This window comes from Colletotrichum fructicola, assembly GCF_000319635.2.
Source record: "Colletotrichum fructicola Nara gc5 chromosome Unknown KSG_Nara_v1_contig01, whole genome shotgun sequence".
Lineage (NCBI taxonomy): Eukaryota > Fungi > Ascomycota > Sordariomycetes > Glomerellales > Glomerellaceae > Colletotrichum > Colletotrichum fructicola.
In genome coordinates this window covers 1,581,991-1,602,694 of record NW_027094051.1, presented here as the reverse complement: position 1 = coordinate 1,602,694, position 20,704 = coordinate 1,581,991, and the positions used below count along the sequence as shown (strand labels likewise).

The 20,704-nt window shown below is 50.6% G+C and overlaps 4 protein-coding genes across 4 annotated transcripts; 3 read left to right on the top strand and 1 right to left on the bottom strand.

Moving 5' to 3' along the window:
• Nucleotides 1–1,988: 1,988 nt before the first annotated feature.
• CGGC5_v000464 (uncharacterized protein) lies at nucleotides 1,989–2,612 on the top strand (the record flags this gene model as incomplete). The annotated part of the gene is made up of 3 exons (XM_032032437.1): nucleotides 1,989–2,351; nucleotides 2,410–2,544; nucleotides 2,595–2,612. 3 exons carry the CDS (start codon nucleotides 1,989–1,991, stop codon nucleotides 2,610–2,612), a joined length of 516 nt encoding a protein of 171 aa, XP_031888336.1.
• A 6,296-nt stretch (nucleotides 2,613–8,908) lies between these two features.
• Nucleotides 8,909–9,523, top strand: CGGC5_v000463 (uncharacterized protein; the record flags this gene model as incomplete). The annotated part of the gene is made up of 2 exons (XM_032032438.1): nucleotides 8,909–9,098; nucleotides 9,156–9,523. The coding sequence occupies 2 exons, from the start codon at nucleotides 8,909–8,911 to the stop codon at nucleotides 9,521–9,523; spliced, it is 558 nt and encodes a 185-aa protein (XP_031888333.1).
• Nucleotides 9,524–14,390: 4,867 nt separating this feature from the next.
• Nucleotides 14,391–15,307, bottom strand: CGGC5_v000462 (putative J domain-containing protein; the record flags this gene model as incomplete). The annotated part of the gene is made up of 4 exons (XM_032032440.1): nucleotides 14,391–14,468; nucleotides 14,561–15,101; nucleotides 15,158–15,218; nucleotides 15,277–15,307. The coding sequence occupies 4 exons, from the start codon at nucleotides 15,305–15,307 to the stop codon at nucleotides 14,391–14,393; spliced, it is 711 nt and encodes a 236-aa protein (XP_031888331.1).
• A 1,923-nt stretch (nucleotides 15,308–17,230) lies between these two features.
• Ece2 (Endothelin-converting enzyme 2) lies at nucleotides 17,231–20,202 on the top strand (the record flags this gene model as incomplete). The annotated part of the gene is made up of 6 exons (XM_032032441.1): nucleotides 17,231–17,324; nucleotides 17,636–17,645; nucleotides 17,709–17,875; nucleotides 18,055–18,500; nucleotides 18,553–18,780; nucleotides 18,832–20,202. 6 exons carry the CDS (start codon nucleotides 17,231–17,233, stop codon nucleotides 20,200–20,202), a joined length of 2,316 nt encoding a protein of 771 aa, XP_031888332.1.
• Nucleotides 20,203–20,704: the final 502 nt, after the last annotated feature.

The window sequence follows — 20,704 nt, the reverse complement described above, 5'->3', positions numbered from 1 at the left end:
GTTGGCGATAGGACCTCTTGGCGACTGCATGATGGGATGGTGAGCATCCGGAAGGTAGATTTACCCGAATTCACACTACGTTCAGATGATGAGACCAGGCCGCAAAGACAATTACTAACGCAGGTGGCCTGCAGTAGTTCACCAGGTCAACCTTTCGTCAGATATGCTGTGGAATGAGCGTCCCGAAGGCTTAAGCTTCTTGATGAATCTCCAACATGGCTAAAACAATGTGATGGAGATGGATATAACACTATTTGCGAGGGCCTTCAGACCACGCTACTGCAGGAGAAGTCCGTGGCCGGCCGAATCACGTTTGAGGGGGAAGTTTAATAGACTACCCTCCACATGCCGCGGGGCGAGCGGCAGCGCGGAAGATGGAGAAGATGGAGCCCCGACGGGATGCTGAGGCAGGCGGGCTTAACAATCGAGGGTGGGCTTATTTGGTTGCTTTCGGCCTCGTTCTCGCTGCTCACTGCTGACCAGAATGGGCATCTTTTGGCTAGCTTTCCGCCAGATTCTGGGTTGACCCATGTCAACCGATCACCCCGCCGGTGAACTCGAGACTCGGCAAACTCTGTTTGGAATGGAGGTTGGCGGCCAGACTAGCGAATGATCCCGCCTTCTTCGATGCATACTTTGCGGCACGTCTACTGGTCGTGCATGAACTCTACCCAGTACGAAATCTACCACGTGTGTGCAAGAATTCAGAGTATTGTTAATTGCTAATTGGGATGTCGATAGAGAGAGTCGATGAGATGGTGCCGCAACCTTCCTTCAGTTGACTTCCGAAGCTAGCAAAACTCATGCTTTCGAGGCAAGAGCTTTATTTGTTGCGATGAATTGTAAAGAGCTCTTTCGCAGTCGGAGCTCCGAGCCATAGGGCCGGAAAGTAAGTCCAGACGACTCCATCATTGAGGTGAACGCGTTCAACACACAGTCTTGGCATCTTGACTGATCTCTCTGGCATCACTAAGACAGCAAACTGATCTCGGTTCCGGTTGCAAAAGCGATTGGTAGACCGGATCACTGGATGAAATTGAAACCTGCTGTGTAGGCGGAGGACTCCGTCAGGAATACGGGTTCAACGAGTCAGTCGTCAAAATTGGCGAAAGACAACCAAATTCAGGTGTGAGCGGGTGTCACAAAAACAGACAAAATCGCCAAAATGAGGTCCTCCTGATACCAGACTGAGGGAGGCCAGTGAAGTTAGACTACCGGGCCTGGTCGAGACCGCTGGAAAATGGAAGCAGCCGACCGTGCGATCCCTGCTATGAGCATCTGTTCTTGCCAAGGACTTTGACTGTCGAGATGGCTAGAGCTTGTGGTGATAAGCTTCTGTGAGGCGAAGATCATCAGCCCAGCTTGTCGGGGACGATTACTTTCTGAGCTGAGAGCTCGCACGTTGGGGACAGTTTTGGTAGGCACGCATTAAACTAGCTGTCTTGGTCCAGGGCGGGAGGGTGAAACGTCTACGTGACGATCATGGCGAGCGACTGGCTGAGAAGTTCAGCCCAAAACACTTGCGGGTAAACCTTCTTTCTCTGCCTTCCCAAAAGCTTGTCTTGTGGTGCGGTTACATCGGACGGAAAAGATGCGCGCGGGGTGTCCGTCCGCATGTGGACACCAAGAAAGATACATCGTGCCAAAGCGAAACGACCCCTGAAAGCATCGCGGTTGCTATTCACTGACTTTTCCATGTGCTGTGCTCGGCAGGGTCTATCGGGGTCCTCGGGGCGAAAGTGTGTATGTCCGTCACGTTTGAGACGACGACGGCGATGAGGCTGTCGGAAGGGGGCCGCGCCCCGATTGACTCGCCAAAACTCAAGAATATAAGAACTGTGGAAAGTTCGCACTAATCCTTCTGCTTGGAATCATCACTTCAACGCGCTTCAGGTCAAACGCTTAATTTAACGCTTCTACTTCTTCACTAGTCCGCTCATTATACCGTCTATCTCTTTAACTACAAACCCTATTACACCACTTTCAATATGCAGCTCACCAAGACTCTCATCACCCTCGCCATGGGCTTGACCGTTGCGTCAGCTCTTGCTCTGCCTGCGGCTGACGGCCTCGAGGTTCGCGCCGACAAGAAGGGCGGCAACAACAAGGCGAACAACTGCGCGAACGCCAAGAAGTTGGCTGCTGGCATCGACGATAACATCAAGATCCAGAAGCAGGAGCAGTCCAATGTTGCCGACATCGAGAAGATTGTCAACTCCAACAACGTTGACCAGAAGAAGTTCGATGCGGCGAAGAAGACTCTTCTCACCACCATCGATGACGGTATTAAGATCCGTGAGGCCAACCAGAAGCTCGCCGATGGTAACGGTGCCAAGGATGGTCTGGCAACTGTAAGCAAAACTCCCGTAATGTTGTTCACCGTCTCGATTGCTGACATATATATCTCAGGTTGCCAAGGCCCAGGCTCAGGAGAAGAGCCAAGCTCAAGGCTTGAAGGGAACTAAGGCAGACCTGGATACCATCGCGACCATGAAGAAGGAGTTCGCCGGTGGTATTGAGCAGAACCAGAAGAACAAGGAGGCCGTAAGTTCGAACATCTCGTCACTCACAGAGCCTCACTAACAACGACATAGGCCACCAAGGGATGCTAAGCGCTGTAATGCACATGCTCCACCAGAGCAATCCGTTGAGATGTGACTCCCGATTTTTCTGGGCGAGATTGGAGCGTGTACGTAGCATTTTCTCAGTACATATGACACAAGCAGGTTCTGTAAATTTAAATACCACTTTACACGCCCATATTACTTCTGTTATATCAGTGACGCGAACGTTGGTTGATGCTCAATCTAAATCAATCATTGGTTTGTGAAGCTGTGCGCAACATGCCGGCGCAGCTCATGTCCTCACAAATGAACGACGTCGGCAAAGATAGCAACGTGTTGGGAACAGTACGTTCGATATGCATGTATAGGCAGAATATTACGTGTGTGATAGAGGGGTGTGTGATAGAGGGGCAAACATGTTTGAGTAAGTTACCGTATGTAATGAATCAAATCGTAAATACGGAGTCTTGAACAGTGTGTTCGAGACGGCGCACAGTCTTCTTTCCCCTGACTGATAGAAGCCGCTCCAAGTTCTGTAATGCCAAGGGCCCAACAACAGTAAAGCTTCCGGATTGGTTCTCGAGATAGAGGTCTGCTGTTGTTAATTCTGTGGCTCTCGTGACGTCTAAGCTTTATAAATGACGACTTTCTATATGACAACAAAGATAGTTTTAGTCTCTTTCACGCTAATGTTTTCTCAACATCTACATAAAATGAGATCCGCGAATCTCAAACATGACGGTTGGATTATTATGTTTGCTGAAGATCCCATAAACCACCCACGCCAGCTCTTGTGGGAATCTTGCTCCGAGTTGCTCCTCTCGTCGTTCCACTGTCCACACATAACCGCACAATGGTCGTCAACGTTGTGGACGTGCTTTCAACACAGCCCATGCCGCGATTTCTAAGACCGCATCTTCAATTACCCAAGACTGTAGGTGGCGAGGGCCTTCCTCATTCTAAGCCAAAATTACCCGTTCCCGCGGCGCACTCTTGGTTCAAAAGTATTAATTAGTCTTGGCCTGAAATTCGTATTCATGAGCGGTCATTCGTCTAAACACAGCTACTTAATCCAGATTTATAAAGTACAGTAGCCCTCACCTATATCTGTGATAATTGCATGAAGCTTTATCAAAGCAGTTCACAGTTCATTATGACTTTGAAATAAACACCCTATGTATATAAAATATGAATCACATAGTTTGTGATTCAAGAAGAGTTTCAGAATGCTAGTAACAATTCATGGTCATTGTATAGTGAAATTGTTGATCATAAAAAGGGTCTATTTCGCAAAGACGCTAAGAGCCTAGCATCTTCTAGTTTTCCCGTGACCAGAGGTAAACAAATGTCTTTAGTCAGGTCAATCTTTCAATATCAGCGGTACTCATAAACACTCAAGCTTCCGTTCTTCCTTCATGTAAATGAACCGCTTACTACCTACCTATGTTAGGTACTAGAACGGCCATGTGGACCTGTGATTCACTCTAGGAATCGCGTAGAGCATGTCAACAACCTGTTGCATATGCTTCAAGCCTAACTCAGTTCGAACTGAGATGGTTGTAGATTGGGTAATGTACGATATATTTATGGGGTACATCGTTTCAATACTACGGCTAATTCTCATACCCCTTCTATTTCTCATTCCCTTCCATTTCTCATGCCCCGCCCAGTTCATACATATAAAATCGTGTGCTGTTACTCATAAATACAGCGTTATGTGCGTGATAACTTGAGTTGCAGACCTTCTTTACGTCCTTGAGGTTGAGAGCCTGACATCTCGGTCCGATGCATTGCACTTAACAGTCTAATTGAGTGATTTTACGTCGTAAATGGATGAATAACAGCAAAGTTATTAACTTGATTGCCTGTTTGTACGTTACCTCACCGTGCCTTGACACAGGCACTCAGGATTCCGGTCATTTCTAGTTTCAAGAAAAGTACTACTGGACCCAGAACCAGCGAATCTGAACCTTTTCGCAATGCCGTTCTAATGCGAATCACCTTTTAAGACCTGTCGTAGACCAAAAGCTATGAGATGCCCGCTCGAAAAGAGCAACTAGTTCATAACTCCTTTAGAACAGTCACAGATTCACGGCATCGCGTTGCAGATACACATTGTAGTTCTGGATCCTATGTGTTACTTTTATTCTCTGTAGACAGAGTAGGTGATTTGAGAGAAAGATAAGAACATTTGATTTGCTGTTGTACATCTATGCTTCTTAGATTCGCCCAAATGTTATTATCCAACAGAATTAATCAGGGACCTGCAGCTTTGGAAGTGCTGGCAGATATTGAAAACGATGGAAACATAGACGTGACCGGCCACCAGGAGTGTACGAATTGGACTTTCACACATTCTCCGAATATCCAAAGCGTTGTGATGACATTCATGATGACAACATCACGCAAGCCTGAGTTACGTACGTAGGAGGATGTTCTGTCTCGAAATCTCAACCTTGGCTCTCAGCTGGTTCTGTGATTAAAAGCTTCGGCCATTTTCCAGGCCACGGCTGCCTGCAACTCAAAGTTGCAACCTTGAGAGTATTCCTACTATCGTGCTTAACGCTCCTCAGGATGTCATGTGCTTAGTTATTCTTGTATGCTGAACAATGAATGATACGGTTCGCTTCAAAATTCGGTATATTTAAAATCCGTCGGTATTTAAACCACCTTTGTGACGATTCACAATGAGTACTATGAGTTTTGTCAGCAACAATACGCACGCTGGTTCAGTACGCTGGTGGATGAATTCAGGTTCAAGACCAACTTAACCATTGCATAAATATTGACCACAAAGTAAGAAATTCATCTGAGAATCAACTTTGGCCGTCGTTTCTTTTCAAACGCTGTTCAAATACTCTCATTCCCGTATACATGGATCTGTATGGCTGGCAGTGCGGCACTCTGCGTTCCTGAAGTTTGAACACTAAAGACGTCGGTAATACACCACGCTGATTGAAGCAGCAAGGTGTTCAGGTTTTGACTCTTACTCAAATCAAAACATGAATTCAAATCCTACTTTATTAGACTTCATATCCACCCAGTCTGCTCAATGAACGTTCATGTTCTCGAGGTTTCAGCTGGTATGTAGTCAAATGTTGTTCAGAAATTCTTACATTCATCCAATACGCTACCGTCTAGCTTCTGAGCAGGATGATTGTGAAGGCAATAGGCCTCAGTTGGTTAAGCTCTTTGAAGATATGGAGAAGGCATATGGCCACATGCATCGGTTGTCTTCACTATCCATGAGAAATTGTGATTAGTCTACCGCATGAAGTCGCAATTTTACCGTTACGACGGGCATCATCATAATACTGTATCACTTTCTCGGGTATATGAATCATCTGGATGATTGCTGAAGGTTTCTTAGTTTCAAACGCAAAATTCTCTGTTTATCATACTCCGGTGTTCACTTTCGCCTTTCATCAAAACAAACATAGGCGGCTCTAGAATGATGTTGACAGACTGTTGGATACTATAACTTAGCTTCACCTCGCTGAAAGCTTGTCGTCAATGACTGGATATTGGCCCAAGCCATGCGTGAAATGACTTATGCTGAATACGGTTCTTCATGGATGAAAGCTGTGGGCGCTCGTATGCGACGCAATTGCGTCGCTCCAGGTTGGGCGGTATCGTTCGGCGGGACGGAGGATGATCTGACTGGCTCAAACTGCCTTGGTAGCTGTTAAGTTCTCCAATATGTGATTGTTCCCTTTAATCTGGCTTTCGGCAAGAGGCAAGAGTCCGAGAGAAGAACGACTCTCACCCGCTCAGAGCCATTGCCGTCACACCCATGTCAATCGCTCAGAATTCCTAGATCAGTGACACCATTGATTTCCGTCAGGGAAAGTAAGAACGGGATAGTTTGCAGATTCTTTTTCCGACCTAGGCATCAGCATATTGAAGGTGTAGCGCCATCTGAAAATCACTTATAATTTCACAAGATGCAATAGCTTCAAACACAAGAGTCACAGCACTGATAAACGAGATACGTATCACAGTCCGTGAACAAAGTTCTTTCTCCAATGTTGTGCTTATTCTTCTATTACTTTTACAATCTATAAAGGTTACCTTTGGAGTGTCGCACCAAATCTGGGTTGTTCAAGTTGTTCAACCAGTAATTACAGAGTTCCCGGTCTCGATGGCAGGCTGCTCACTCCGGAAAACCGACGGGATCATGACTTTTCTTCCGCCTCCGATTGAATGAAAATGAAATTGAACGTCGTAACTCGCTTGCGTCTACAAGATGATTTCATTGTCGCAATGTCTTGATGACGGTTTACTCATCTTCCCGATTGAAGTCGAAATAAGTAAGATTTTGAGTCTTGTATGTAGAACCTTATCGGGGAGAAAGTGAGGCACGCTGTTCTTGACTCGCAAGCATCGCAGTTCAAGTTTAGCTGTTCTCAACAGCCTTCGGCGCTAAACTGTGAATCATCTTTGCGCATCAGACGGCATATAGCAGACTGAAGTATAACGGCGCGAAAGAAGTAAGTAAAACCCGAACAGGCCCGAAGGTTCAACACTTTAATCTCTAATCCCAATTGAAGAGGCCTTGAGCTTCTCATCCGTGGGTTCCATCTGCCCATCTCAAGAGGTCAATGTCCACTTAGCGCGCGAGGGAAACAAAATCTTGTGGAGATGATAAGAGCTAAAACATGTCAACGCCGAGAACCAACCTTCTAAGGAATTCTGCAGCGCCGAGTCGTAGTTCGTGTCATTGAAATTAAAGCTTAAGGTGCTTTTCACCGGACATCTGAGTTGCCGCTTATCAAGGGGCTCTGCAATATGCCGAGTTCCTGAGTAACGTCACGGTTAGGGCGGCATTCAATCCTCGAGGGAATGAAATAACCTTCTTTTGAGTCGGATCGCGGATCCGAGTTCATGGAAGGGTCTTCATTTAATTTCCGCCGAGTCGGTCTCCGCGCCCCCCACGAATCCGCAGCGCCCGCGGCAGCATGACGCTGTGCCCCAAACAAGATTCCGAGGAGGAGGAGCCCACAAAATAGGCTTCTGGGCTCGGCTTCGGCCTGATCTCAAAGGGGCTACGAAAACGAACTGACAATGCCTAATGCAGGGGCGCAATCTAGCGCCGTTGGACCTGTCGCGCGTCTAACTTTGTTGGCGTGTTGTTTTCTGGGAAGGCTGGTCTTGTCATCAGGTCCGGATGCTTTTCCATTCTTCTACTCGCCCGCATACCTGACGCTCAGGAGGTAGGCCTCGCGGTGGACTCAGTTTTGGCGGATGATTGATTTTCTCTTCAGTCTTCACGGAGTGGCATGTTTAGCCCCGTGTCTGTTTAGCGATTGTCTTATGACTCGCTGATCCCCTACACAGGAAGTTCTAGTCGACTTGGCGCCAATGCTGAGAACACGGTGCCTGCCGTAGATCAGGGCCAAAAGGTAGCGGATGCTCTAAGAAAAACACCCCGGACTCCGCGCCGTAAATCCCGATCCACTCTACCGGGCTCCAGATGCCAATTCGGGAGGTCTTGGACCAACCAGCGTGCCCAAGTCTCCGAAGGGATCCGCGCCGCCGGTTGGGTGCCCTCCCTTCCGATCTCTTCATCAAGGTGGTGGTGCGTCCAAACTGATGGCTTGGCGCTGCGATCGAAGCAGAGAGTGCGTCGTCATGTCTTCGTTGATTAAAAATCCGAATTACTCAGTTCAATCGAACTCAGCAGAAAGTGCCGGTTCTCTTCGCTATCGGGCTTCTCTCTTTTCTCGCTTCTTCGCTGCACGAACACCCCCAGACAGGGTTTGTCGCAGGATGTGACCATGACCCTTACTGTATGCGCCGGAAGCAGGACGGCACAAGAACTTGCGACGTTTCACCCACGTGGATCCCACCAAGCTTGTCTTGAGCTCTCTTCGAAGAGCCTCAAGCACTCTCGTTTCGCCCAGGGATCATCCCCGGGTAGGTTTGGAGGAAAACCCAGATCGCACTAGGCAAAGAACGGGGCCAACGACGTTAGTTCCCGTGCATCCGGACGCGCGCCGTCGGGGAGAGGGTCGCAAGGGGAAAGCTATGATCGCCGCCCATCACTGTCAAATCATTGATCCTCATCCATCCTGTCGGACCGGGGTGTGGCAGACATCGTAGACGCCGGGCTGAGGCCAGATTCTGGTATTTGTAGTGCAAGGCCGCCCTCCTGGCCCCGTCTGCTTTCATCCGGTCTTTATTCACTTTCTGTCTCATCAAACAATCAATTGTGCTGGTCACTCGTTTCCCGCTTGGTCTAATTTCCATTCGTCCTCTCCTTCATATACCTGCAGTCTCGCTGTCCACTCTTTCTTCGAAATCCTCCAAATCCGCTTTCGTCAGTCCGATATACCGCCTTCAAAATGCGCACTTCGATCACCGCTGCCACGGCCCTCCTGGCCTCCATGGTCTCCGCTCACGGAAACATCATCTCCCCTCCTGCCCGTGCTCCCGGTCCCGCGATGGCAAAGGCTTGTGGACAGGAGAATGTGCAGACTGTTTTGGCGGACCCTACTATTCCCCTGGAGGACCTCACCAACCCTCCGGCGACATGTAAGCAACTGCAGCACCCATAATGCGCCTGGCATCACATGCTAACATCTCATGCAGGCCAGCTGGATCTCTGCCGTGGCGCCACCTTCGAGGACAACAAGGCCCAGGTGCAGACCTTCAAGGCCGGCCAGGTCGTCAACATGCGCGCGGCTCTGCCGATTCCCCATGAGGGTCCGATGAACGTGTCTATTGTCGACACGAAGACCAACAAAGTCATTGGCCAGCCGCTTATTGTCTTCGACTCCTACGCCGACGAGAAGCTTGCTCAACTGCCCGCGAACAACACCAACTTCGACATCACCATGCCCAGCAACCTGCCCGCTGGAACATGCGCTCAGGCCGGTCAGTGTGTCGTTCAGTGGTTCTGGTTCGGAACTAGCGCGAAGCAGACTTATGAGAGCTGCGTGGACTTCGTGATGGCTTGAGCGGGGCAATTTGATGTTTTCACCAGATCATAGATAAGGGCGGCAACTTGACCGCGACTTTCAGAAGTAGATAGTATTACAGGCATTGCGCCTCTTGTTGCAATTTTAAACTAAGGAGTACTTGGCTCTCTGAAAATTCACATTCTCACTTTCCATCATCATAACCGACATGAAAGCGAACCCTGTGGATGGATTAGAGGATTTCCACGCTGCATGACATACTATCTACCTGACACAAGAAAGAAATGCCGAGCGTCTTGTTCTGAGATCCTCCAAACAGTCGGATCTCTTAAGTTTGCGAAGTTTGCGATCAGAGTTATTCGTAACGCGGAGTTCTGCAGCTACAATCGGAGATCTTACCAATAGGATCATCGAGCAGTGGCGCCATGCTTAGGATAGGCGAACTGATTACTTCATTGACTCACATGATCAGAATGATAAGTAAGCTGATTAGCTGTCCTTTGGCTTCTTGCAAAACGGGGGGCTCTCAAAAACATGTTGCCCCTCTGGGCAGCTTTGCAATGCGTCTTCGGTCCATTGTGGTCATCATGGTTCCCCATAAACAGTCACATTTTATCCGAATAGTCGCAATGTCTCAATGGAATCGAAGCCTTACAGATTATCAGCTAATTATGCTGTTGGTACCTTCGCAATACATCGCCATACTCCTATTCAATTCAAGGTTCAAAAGTAGCTGATTAATTTCGGTTCCCTTCTCCGCCTCCCATCTAAGAACAGTCGCTCGCTATTTTCCAATCCCCTATGGTCAGCTTCTGCGTCCTCCAATCTCTTGTTGATGCGTTCCTCTTACCTCGTGGCTGTAGCGATGGCATTGGGGTCAGATGGATCATAGACCGGCTCGACTGATTCCTCCGGTGTTTCTTCTATGTGCCCTTTTAGAATCTCTTCGGCCTGAAGAAAGTCTTCTGATAGGCTGACTTCATCCGCCCATGGTAGTCTTACCTGCATCTTCGATTGTCGCCTGGTGCTTATTATGTTCTGAGGCGGCATTTTGATCGGATTTCACGTCGCGATTAACTCTGACCTCGGAATCTTCTATGCTCCTTTGCGCAGTGTCGTCAATAACACCTGCAGAATCTTGTTCTTCCAGAAACCGTGCGCGTTTACAGGACTTCCCGTGACTTGAATTTCCTCCGTGGCGCCTCTCTCGATGCCATGTTGCATTATCTCATTTGATGTTTTCGGCCTGTCCTGCAGTAACTTCGTTTTATACTGGTGCTTGTTTTCGTCACTCGAGCCTTCGTTCTTGTCATTCTTTTCCGGTGGCTCAGATGCGTTGGATGATGAACTTGAAGTTGTTTGGTAACGATCCGAATCTTCAGAGAATTATTCGGATCCGTCTGTTTGGTGTGATGAGAAACGCTCTCTTAATGATCTACCTTTCCCTTTCCGTGTAAGTGATGGATCAAAAGACTGACGTGATTGTGTCATAGCCGATATTTAAGCCAGGTTTGGATGTTCGCCGGTATGGTCGGCTGGATTTTGAACGATTCAATCAAAATGCCTCACTTGAACCATATCTTTGTGTCAGTTCTGAGATTATTGGAGCAGTTGAAATCCAATGTCATTTTCGTTGGAGCGAAGCTCAATGGGGCGTTGTCGGACCCAAGAGGCATCCTGCTGGTATCATCTTCATCGATATTACTATCATCCAGCCATCACAACACACCTTGAGCAAAGCCAATATCCTCATCACACTGAGCGGAGAAGAATCCTTCACTGATGCCAGTAAAAAGCACTGGAGCTTTCCGATTAGAACGTCTCTTGATTCAGATCTCGCTGTGCAAATCACCGAATTTGGACCAAGCCGCCTCACAGGTCCCGAAAGCTCCAGTTTTGAGACAAGCGAGACATCCCTTCAGCCAACTCTGGGAGTAGGAAGCTTTTTCGAGGTCGGAGGGGTGGGTCTTCGCAAAAGCGTCTCCAGAGAACGCACGTTGAAAAGCTGGACTTTCAGGGGAAACAGAGCGGCGGCCAAAAATGGGCAAGGGCTCAGGTCTCTTCTCTGGGAGTTAAAGGATTACGAAGAAACCAATTGTCAGCCTTTGGAATCCCATTGCTTCAACACGGCCTTTGCATTTGAGCACAGCAATAAACCTGTTATTATGCAGGTAGAGATCGAAGGCTGTCTTAAAAGCAGGATGCGAATGGCCAAATATAAAATGTTGCGCTTTCGTACCAAATCAAGAGGCAAAGACCAGTCTATGATTGTCAGAATGGACTTGTCATCTGTATCTTCCATGGCCCGAGGAGAACTTGACGGACTGATTTCCGGCTTGGATTCGGACATGGAGCAAAGGAACTCAATCCAACTAGCCACGCAACAGTCCCGGGAACCTGCACAATCGATGACAGGACAGCAATCTACGACCTCAGAGTTCGCCGATGAGGAGTATGAACGGACTTCGCTAAGTCATACAGCACAAATGGGAGAGGATATTGTTGACCTGGCCAGACTTCTTACGGAGCCGAACCTTCGCGAAGCCCTAGCCATTTCGGAGAGCATGCAACAGTGCAGCAGTAGACACTCTGTTGGCAGCGCTCATACTTTGGTCAATGATGACAATGACCAGCAAGTTCCCGAAGAGATGCTTGTCGCCAAAAATCTCGTATGGCGCGTGCGAGACGTCGTGGCCCTTTTACTTGCTCGTTGGCTCGTGGCAGTGCTCAGCGCCATAACGAATCAACCCATGGACCTATCGACCTTACAGAGTGCCGGACAGCCTGGCAACCAGCCAAGTGAGAAACCTCAAGAAAAACAGGATGAGGTCAAACGAGAGGTGCAGAACGACTTATTGCTGGGTTCAAACCCCCGAAGAAGACTGAGACCTCAACGCAGACCTCTGGCTCTTCCGGCAGGCTCAAACAACTCTAGTGGATTTCCCATCATCAACCCGATGGCCGATCCTAGTGCCAACCCTTTGCCGATTAAGAAAAGAGTCAATCCCCCTTACGCCAAACCCTTGCCGACCAGGAAAAGAGTTAACTCTCGGTCGGAGCTGCCACCTTTCTTCTGACTAGTACTTCTTGCATCATTTGCATCAATAGAAGTGTTTCCTACAAGTGGTGGTCTTCATTTACACATGAAGGACTCAAGGAGTGCAGCTAATATTAGAAAACAATATTAAATATATTCACAAGATAACTAACTACATTGTAAACTGCAGAGATAACAGGCGTTCATTTTAAAAACAAGATATGATGACCATAAAATGAGAAATGTTTTGCAATGCAAAAAGTAAACGTCAAGGACAGGATTCGAACCTGCGCGACCGAAGCCACTGCCTGAACAACTGTCAGAAGACCTGATAGCAGGGCAGCCCATTAACCACTCTGGCACCTTGACCGATGGTTGATGGAAAAGGCGGAAGTGGAAGAGACCCATATTGATCTGCACCGCCAGCTGGCAGTGTGACTCCACCAGTGGATCTCGCTGCACGTCGACAATCCCTAGCGTATCCAGGGCACCTGTAATTCACCGAGGCTTCCAAGGCCATTTATTTCTTAAGTTTTTTCTTTCTCTCTTATATTGATGGTCGTGTGGATGATGTATTCGGCGCCTTGGGCTGACGAAGCAACTACTTCCAGATCTCTACTTCACTCCTTGGATTGTCCACTCTCAGCGACCTCATTTGACAAACACTCCAGAAAACTTATTGCTTCCAAAAACTACTATATGGGTCAATAGGATTGTCAAGGTGTTCCCCGATGTCTTGCAGGACGTCTCAAGCGTCACTCTTAATCCGCGCATGGCCGGTGCTGCAACTGCTCTCAGCTTTCATCCCGAAGCAACCCAGCTTGGAACCAGAAAGCCAGACGAATCAGCTGTAACATGTCAGAGACTCGGTCAACTCCATGAAGGTCATCGTGGTTTACTCACCGAGGTTGATCGAATTCCAATGAACCCCGCCATTCGTGTTGCGACACGAACACTCGAGCTTGCCGAGTTTCTCGTCGTAAGTACACTTATCACAGCTCGCACCGAAGCCTCCTCTGTGTTCAGTCAGTCTTTCAAGGAATCAGTAATAATTTTCTCGCAGCTTTGTACTTTTCCCGAGCTTCCAGATTTCCAAAGTTGTTGACGATGCAGTCGTTCAGCTTCAACTTGGAGCACCAGAGGTACGGCGCCTGACTGAGGGGGCATGAGTAATGCAGGAATGGGTCCTTATCATTGTCGCCGAGACTGAAGCTGATGAATTCGCATTCTTTCAGAAAGTTGCCTGCAGCTCCAGCAGCTAGAAGAAAAATAGCGAAGGCGGAGTAGAGCATCATGATGACAGGTGAAATGATGTTGGAAAGTCGGCTGTCACAACCTTGGATCCTGTTTCTATATCGCAGCTTATGTACTCAGATGGTCGCGGCCCGCCTGGTGTCTTTGTTTCCAAAGGATTGAGAATAATTTCTTAGCAATGGCTCTTTGCGTTGCCGAGCCTCCACGATGGTGTCACTAGGAGATCTGAACTCAAATAACGAGGACACCATGAGAAACTCAATACGCATGTGTGTTCATACCACAATGGCGGCACGGACTTTCGTCGGTGTTACTAAATGGAATCGATTGGCACGGTCATTGAATGAGCTCGCCGTAATGTTGTTCAAATGCCACGGTATTGTCTGTACACAAACAGATGCAACCCGCCCTCGCAAAGTCCGTGAACCTTTCCTCCCTTAGCTGAGTCGAGTTGTCACCGGTAACTTCATGCAGGAAACAACTATCTATTGATATCAATGTAACGATGCCTCAGTGGCCTATCGATGCTCAGCTACCTAATAATTCGTGCCAATCCCAAACTCCAAGCTGACCTATTGACGTAGAAAACCCAACCCGATACTCGTAACACATTACTCAAACCCCCACAGTATGGCTGAAGACCTTGGCAGCCAACTGTGTGAGCAACCTAGCACGATCTGACTGCGGCAAATCCTGTATGTCGTCAGCAAAGTTCTCAATAATCCTGCGCACAAGAGAGAGTCTAACTGGATCTACCCGGTAGATATCTCCAGATTCGCACTAACCTGGAACACCGCGTAGACGCTCTTGCCCTTGGCGTCTCGAACTGCCCCAAGTCTGTTCCCGGCAACACCTCCAGCCAACGCGCCGGGCATGTTCCCGACGATGAAACCCAGCGCAGCGCCGCTTACGCCACCGATGGTGCCCCAGAAAGAGCTCGTCGGTCGGTTGGTACCCTCCTCCGCCATGCCCTCCTCGCGCAGCATCTCCTCGAACACATCGCCGAATTGCTGGTTGTCTGCCCTCTCGCGCTGCTCCTCTGTCTTTGCCTGCTGGCCGGTGAAGAAGTTCCAAGCCCAGGAGTAGGCGTTATTGGTATTGGGACCCGCTTGCGGGGGGATCTCCTCCTCGGGATCGTCGAATGGGTCGTTGGCGGTGTAGCCGGCCGACGCGCCGAACATCTTGCGCTGAGCATCGTACTCGCGCCTCCTTGTGGTGTCGGAAAGGGTGTAGTATGCGTCGTTGACAAGCTGAAACTTGCGGGTTCGTGACGCTCGCTCTGGGGAATCGGCGGGGACCCTGTCGGGGTGTGTCTTCAGGGCGGCTCTGTAAAATGTGTCAGCATCTTCAGTTGTAACTATGGGACATAAGCGTGCACTTACTTCTTGTATGCATCTCGAACCTGCTGGGTCGTAGCTGCCTCGGTGATCTCCAGGATCGCATCTTGGGCCGCAGCGTTAGGCCTAGTGGCGAGCTATGGTGGGGTGGAGGGGTCACTTACAGTAGTTCGGGGGAGCGCCAGTGTTCGCCATCTTGAATTCCGGTCAAGTAGGAGGATACCTCAGGTCAGCTCCGATATAGAAATGGCTGAGGGTTGACAGGAGGCAGAGGAAGTCAAGTCTGCAGACTGTAGGCTGCTGGGTGGTCAAGTATCTGCAGCACCTTTCGCCTCCAAGGGACCTGGCGTGACTGACGTCAACGTCATGTGGCGCATGAAACTGAGGAGCAAACGTGGCTTGATCGGAGCCGGAGGAAACGCTACGCGGGGCTAGTGGAGTCGGTTCGTTCCCACTTTTATACCGATGGTCCGTGCAGTCCTCAGGATGCACGGTCCAACTGTCATCCTTCCTCCCGTTCATCGCTCGAAGCTGAATCCTTTCCGGTTCTCACTCAGATGATCAAATGCCTGCCCCAACGCCCGTCAGCATCTTGTGCCAGCAAGCTTTTAGGCGTTTGGCCGGTGAAACCTCTCCAATTGAAAGCTACTTTCTCTTACTTTCCGGTGCCCTGCAAGACATGACAGGACGACACTCGTACTCACACTTGCAACGCTTCTGTGGATTCAGGAGTAGTCAACTATCGCTCAGAAGCAACATGAACGACTCAGCGACACGTCCTTCATGACCGGGCGAGCAGCTCATATCGCGACTTGCTTTTTCCGCAAGCACACGGTCCCGTCGGGCAATACACCCCGCGCCGCAAATCCTCTTGTTTTCTTGGGCTAAATGGCTTACCAGCATCATCTCCCAATCGCATCACTTATTGCAAGCCCAAGCCGCATCCACAGGCCGGCCGAGACTGACTAACTTCAACGGCGATTTGCGTCGAGCACCTCGTTGTCAGCCTGAGACCGCTATAATTCTCCTTCTTATGGCAACTCAGTCACGAGAGACGTTTCCCAGCCAAACCTCGCGCATACCGCCCCGCCCATAGCGCCACCATTCGCGTGATGAAGTGGTACAGACAGGCTCGATTCTCTCGTGAGACTGTCTTCACAATATCGCATGGACTCACGTTCCTTGTCAACCGCGAGGACCTGACTTGCTAGCCGAAAGCATCCCCTCAGCTCACCTTCGTAGCTCAGCATGGCCTCTTCTAGAAATCCATCTCGTCCTTGGAATGCTGCACAAAGCGGCTGAGCGACTCATTCCAAGGTTTAGGGGCCCCGCAAGGCACTCTTAGCTCTTATGTACCATGCCCCGGTTTCCAGAAACCAGGATGGACGTGCGAAGGACGAAAGACGATATTCCATCGCCAAGACAGGGCTTTGAAAAAGTAAACAATGTTGAGTTTGGATAACGGGCGAACGAGTACCCGCAGGCTGCACAACTCTGATCTCCAAATGCAGCACTTTTGGCGGTGCCACCTTCCTCAATATATGAGGTAACTGAATCTTACCACCGCCCCAGCCGACTCATGCTTCCAGACGAAAAGATTGGCCAATTCCATGCACACAACTGGTCGCGCAGGATGCCCAACCCGGGCGATCGACCTGCGGTGCCTCATCCCAAGAACATACCTCAACACCAAGGACCGGCGACGCCACCACTACACTGGTTTTGCAGCAGAACCGCAACGGCTGACAGGCGCGGAAGTACCTGAGATACACGTGCAAAATTGCACCAAAATCAGTCTCTCTCACACACAAATATGCTTTCCGCCATTAGTGCTGGAGCTGGACCCCTGCCACTAAGCAAGCTTAAAAGTCGCAATAATGCATACGTTCTCAAGAGCGCCTTGGCAAACATACCGCGTACTGTCACTGTCGCAAGCTTGACCTGGACCATAACATCGGTCATACCGTGTGCCTGTCCTAGGGCGCAACATGTTGAGAGGATCGACAACCTCCCGCCAGACCCGACCAATCATCCAACATGGCGGAGGATCCGGAACTGGGGTCACTGAGAATTGCCTTACTTGGCAAGCGGGCACTTTTGTTTCCCAGCTTCCCCACAATGTTTTCCGCGCCGCATGCACTCTGGGATTACACCCGATTGATCTCGTCATCACACAGAGTTCCGATGGATTCATGTACTCGGATTGGTCAAGGTTCGTGGAAGCTGGCCGGGGAAGCAGCCTTGACTTGGGCATCGGGGGAATGGGGTGAGTTTATTTGCCGAGTGGGCACTCTGTGTTAGCCAATATTGCATTTCTGGCTTCCGTACGCTGTCCGAAAGAGCCCAATCCTTCAGACTTCGTGGATACCTATAAAGACCATGCCAGCTCCCGGTTTTCTAACACTGGACGAACAGCTTTTTGAGACCGTCAACCAGCGGACCGCCGTGTCTTTGAGTCAATCTCTGGAGCCAGAACCTTGAAGGGAGACAATCCGTGGCTTCTGATTTCACTACCACCCTAAGGATCGTCCCGGTAAGACCTCCTCCGTCTTCTCAACTTTCCTTTCTCTCGTCTACGACTACTAACAAGCAATAGATATTCCGACAAGGTCACGTCAAGCTCAATGGCTCCTACGGACCTCAACACTTCGGCCACCGGCAGCTACTGCACCACCCCGGTGTGTCTCGAGATCGCCTCAAACATTCTTGAGAATCTCGCGGTCAACTATACCGAAGTCGATCCGTGCACAGACTTTGACAAACGTACGTCTTCGACTCAAGTTTTGCCTTTTGTTTCTTCCCCGCCCGCATTAGCTTTGAGCCGCAAGCTTCCCCGCGCCCCAAGCTCCCAATCCCTGCCTTGAGTCTCCCACTCCAATAAGCTCGCGCCGAAGCCGACGGGACAGCATGACTCTCGATTCGCTAACACACTTTCTTGGCAGTGGCATGCGGGGGCTACAAGTCCAGGCATGCTCCGGCGGCCGGCGCGGGTAAGGCATCGACATTGGGCGATGTCGGCGATGAGGTGTCGATCGTTTTGAAGAACATTTTGGAGGGCGGGTACCAGTCGGGAGCGAACGCGGGCTTCATCACGGCGTCGTTGCCCCAGGATCAGGTTCAGACGGATAAAGACAACTTCAAGCTCATTGTCGACGCGTACAATGCCTGCCTGAACACCACCGAGGTTGAGGCGGCGGGACTGACGCCGTTGATAAGCTTCATCGACCGTATTGTGAAGGCCTTCCCTGTATCAAGCGGTGGTAAAGATCCCCAGCGGATGATTAGCAAAGATGATGCTCCTGAAATGGGCAAGGCTTTGCTGTTATTCTCCGAGTATGGAATCAACACGTTTGAAACGCTTGGCGTGGACTGGGATGACCAGAACCCCGTATGTTGCTGATGAATCTCCCTGGAGGCACGGCTTGACTAACACCTCATAGAACAAGACGATCATCTCCCTCCTCCCCGGCGGCACGTCGATACTGACCGGCCGTGAGGACAACGAGACAGTTACAAACTACCTCAAAATCCAGGCGTCGGTTCTCCAGGCAGTTCACCCCGCGAACATCTCGCAAGCCGACTCTCAAAGGTTAGCGGTGGCGGTAACTAAATTCGAGAAGGACCTCAAAAAAGTGCAGCAAACTGATGACAGCAAAGATGCCGACGATGTAAGCAGCACCTCAAAATGTCTGGAAAGTCCGCTCTAATGAAGCACCTAGAAACCACTCAAGAAGATGAAGTTCGAAGATGCCGTAAAGGTGGCCCCTGAACTTGATCACGGCTCCATCATCAAGGCTCTTGCGCCTGAGGACTACAACCCAGAGCATATCGTCTTCTCGCCAGCCTACTTCGGCAATCTCTCCTCGCTCCTCGCCAACACTAGCGCAGAGGTAGTACAAACCTTCTTCGTCTGGAAGGCTACCACGACGCTCTCTAGCTATGTCGAGGCAGAAGCAACGGAAAATCTCAGCGACTTCCGCTCAGTCCTCCGCGGTCTCGACCCCGTCGCCGTTGGAAAGCAACCACGATGGGACCGGTGTGTCTCTGACGTCGACTCCGGCCCGACATGGACCAGCTTCCCCGCGGGTCTCGGCTGGATCCTCAGCCGCTTCTTCCTTGACAAGGCCTACTCCAGAGAAGCGCGCGAGCTGACCACCTCTCTCATGGGCTCTATCCAGGGCACCTTCATTGCCCGCCTCGGCGATAAAGACTGGCTCACTGCCGCCGTCAAGAAAGTAGCCGAGGAGAAGGTCAACGCCATCTCCAAGAAGATCGGTTACCCCGACTCCTCCCCCGAGACCGTCAACCCAAAGAGTCTCTCAGACCACTTCAAGGGCGCGACGATCAACACCTCCTTTTTCAACAACACGCTCTCCCTCGCCGCCCTCTCCACGAAACGCACCTGGTCCTACCTCGGCAAACCCAGCGACAAGGCCCTCTGGCTCAGCACCCCCTCCCAGACGAACGCATACTACTTCCCTACGTACAACGACATCGTCATCCTCGCCGGCATCCAGCAGAAGCCCCTCTACGCCGTCGGGTACCCCTCCTATATCAACTATGGTGGCCTCGGCTCCGTCCTCGGCCACGAGCTGACCCACGGCTTCGACAACAGCGGCCACAACTACGCCCCCAACGGCTCCCTCACGAACTGGTGGGATGACAGCAGCATCAAGGCCTTCGAGGAGCGCACAAAGTGCTTCGTCGACCAATACCAGAACTTCACCGTCACCGCGCCCAACGGCACCCAGGTGCCCGTCAAGGGCAACTTCACCCTCGGCGAGAACATCGCCGACGCGGGCGGCGTCGCGACCTCGTACGCCGCGTGGAAGCGCGCCCAGGCCGACGGCAAGGTCCAGGACTTTGACCTGCCCGGCCTCGAGCGCTTCTCGCACGACCAGCTGTTCTTCCTCAAGTGGGCGCAGGCGTGGTGCGACGTCTCGGCGACCAAGGCGTACGACGTCTACCTGCTCAGCAACGACGTGCACTCGCCTGGGTTCGCGCGCATCAAGGGGCCGTTGGATAATTCGAGGGAGTTCAGGAGGGCGTTCAATTGCCCGGTACAGAAGCCTACCTGTGAGTTGTGGTAGAAAGTGGGATCAACGGACGGCGTTCTGGGGGGGCTTGGTTTACCGTTTACAATAGCATCCAGAGGAGACTTCTGTTCCTCATCTGCAATGGATGCCCATCCAATAATTCTATGACAACATTTCCCTGATGAACATGTTGTAATCTCCGCCTTTTGAGCCTCACCCGCACCACAAGAACGCCGTGAAACGTTCCAGCTTGACATGCCCCCCGTTACCCACGCAGAGCATCGATACGAGCTAACCCGCCCAAACCCAACGTCTGCGTCCTCGGCTCGTGATGCTTCCGTCTGCAGCCATCTGCGGGATGTGATGACGCGCAGCGTCGCACGACGGCGTTCGTATCACACTTCCCATCACCCCGCGCGCCTCCGCAGCGCTGCGCCTTGTAGGGCTGGCTACAATCGGCCGTAGTGACGAAGCAGGAATCTCACCCACATGAGGTCGTCGATATTAGAGTTTCCCAAAGAGTGCCTACCGAGGAGCCGCAGCCTAGCCCTCTCCC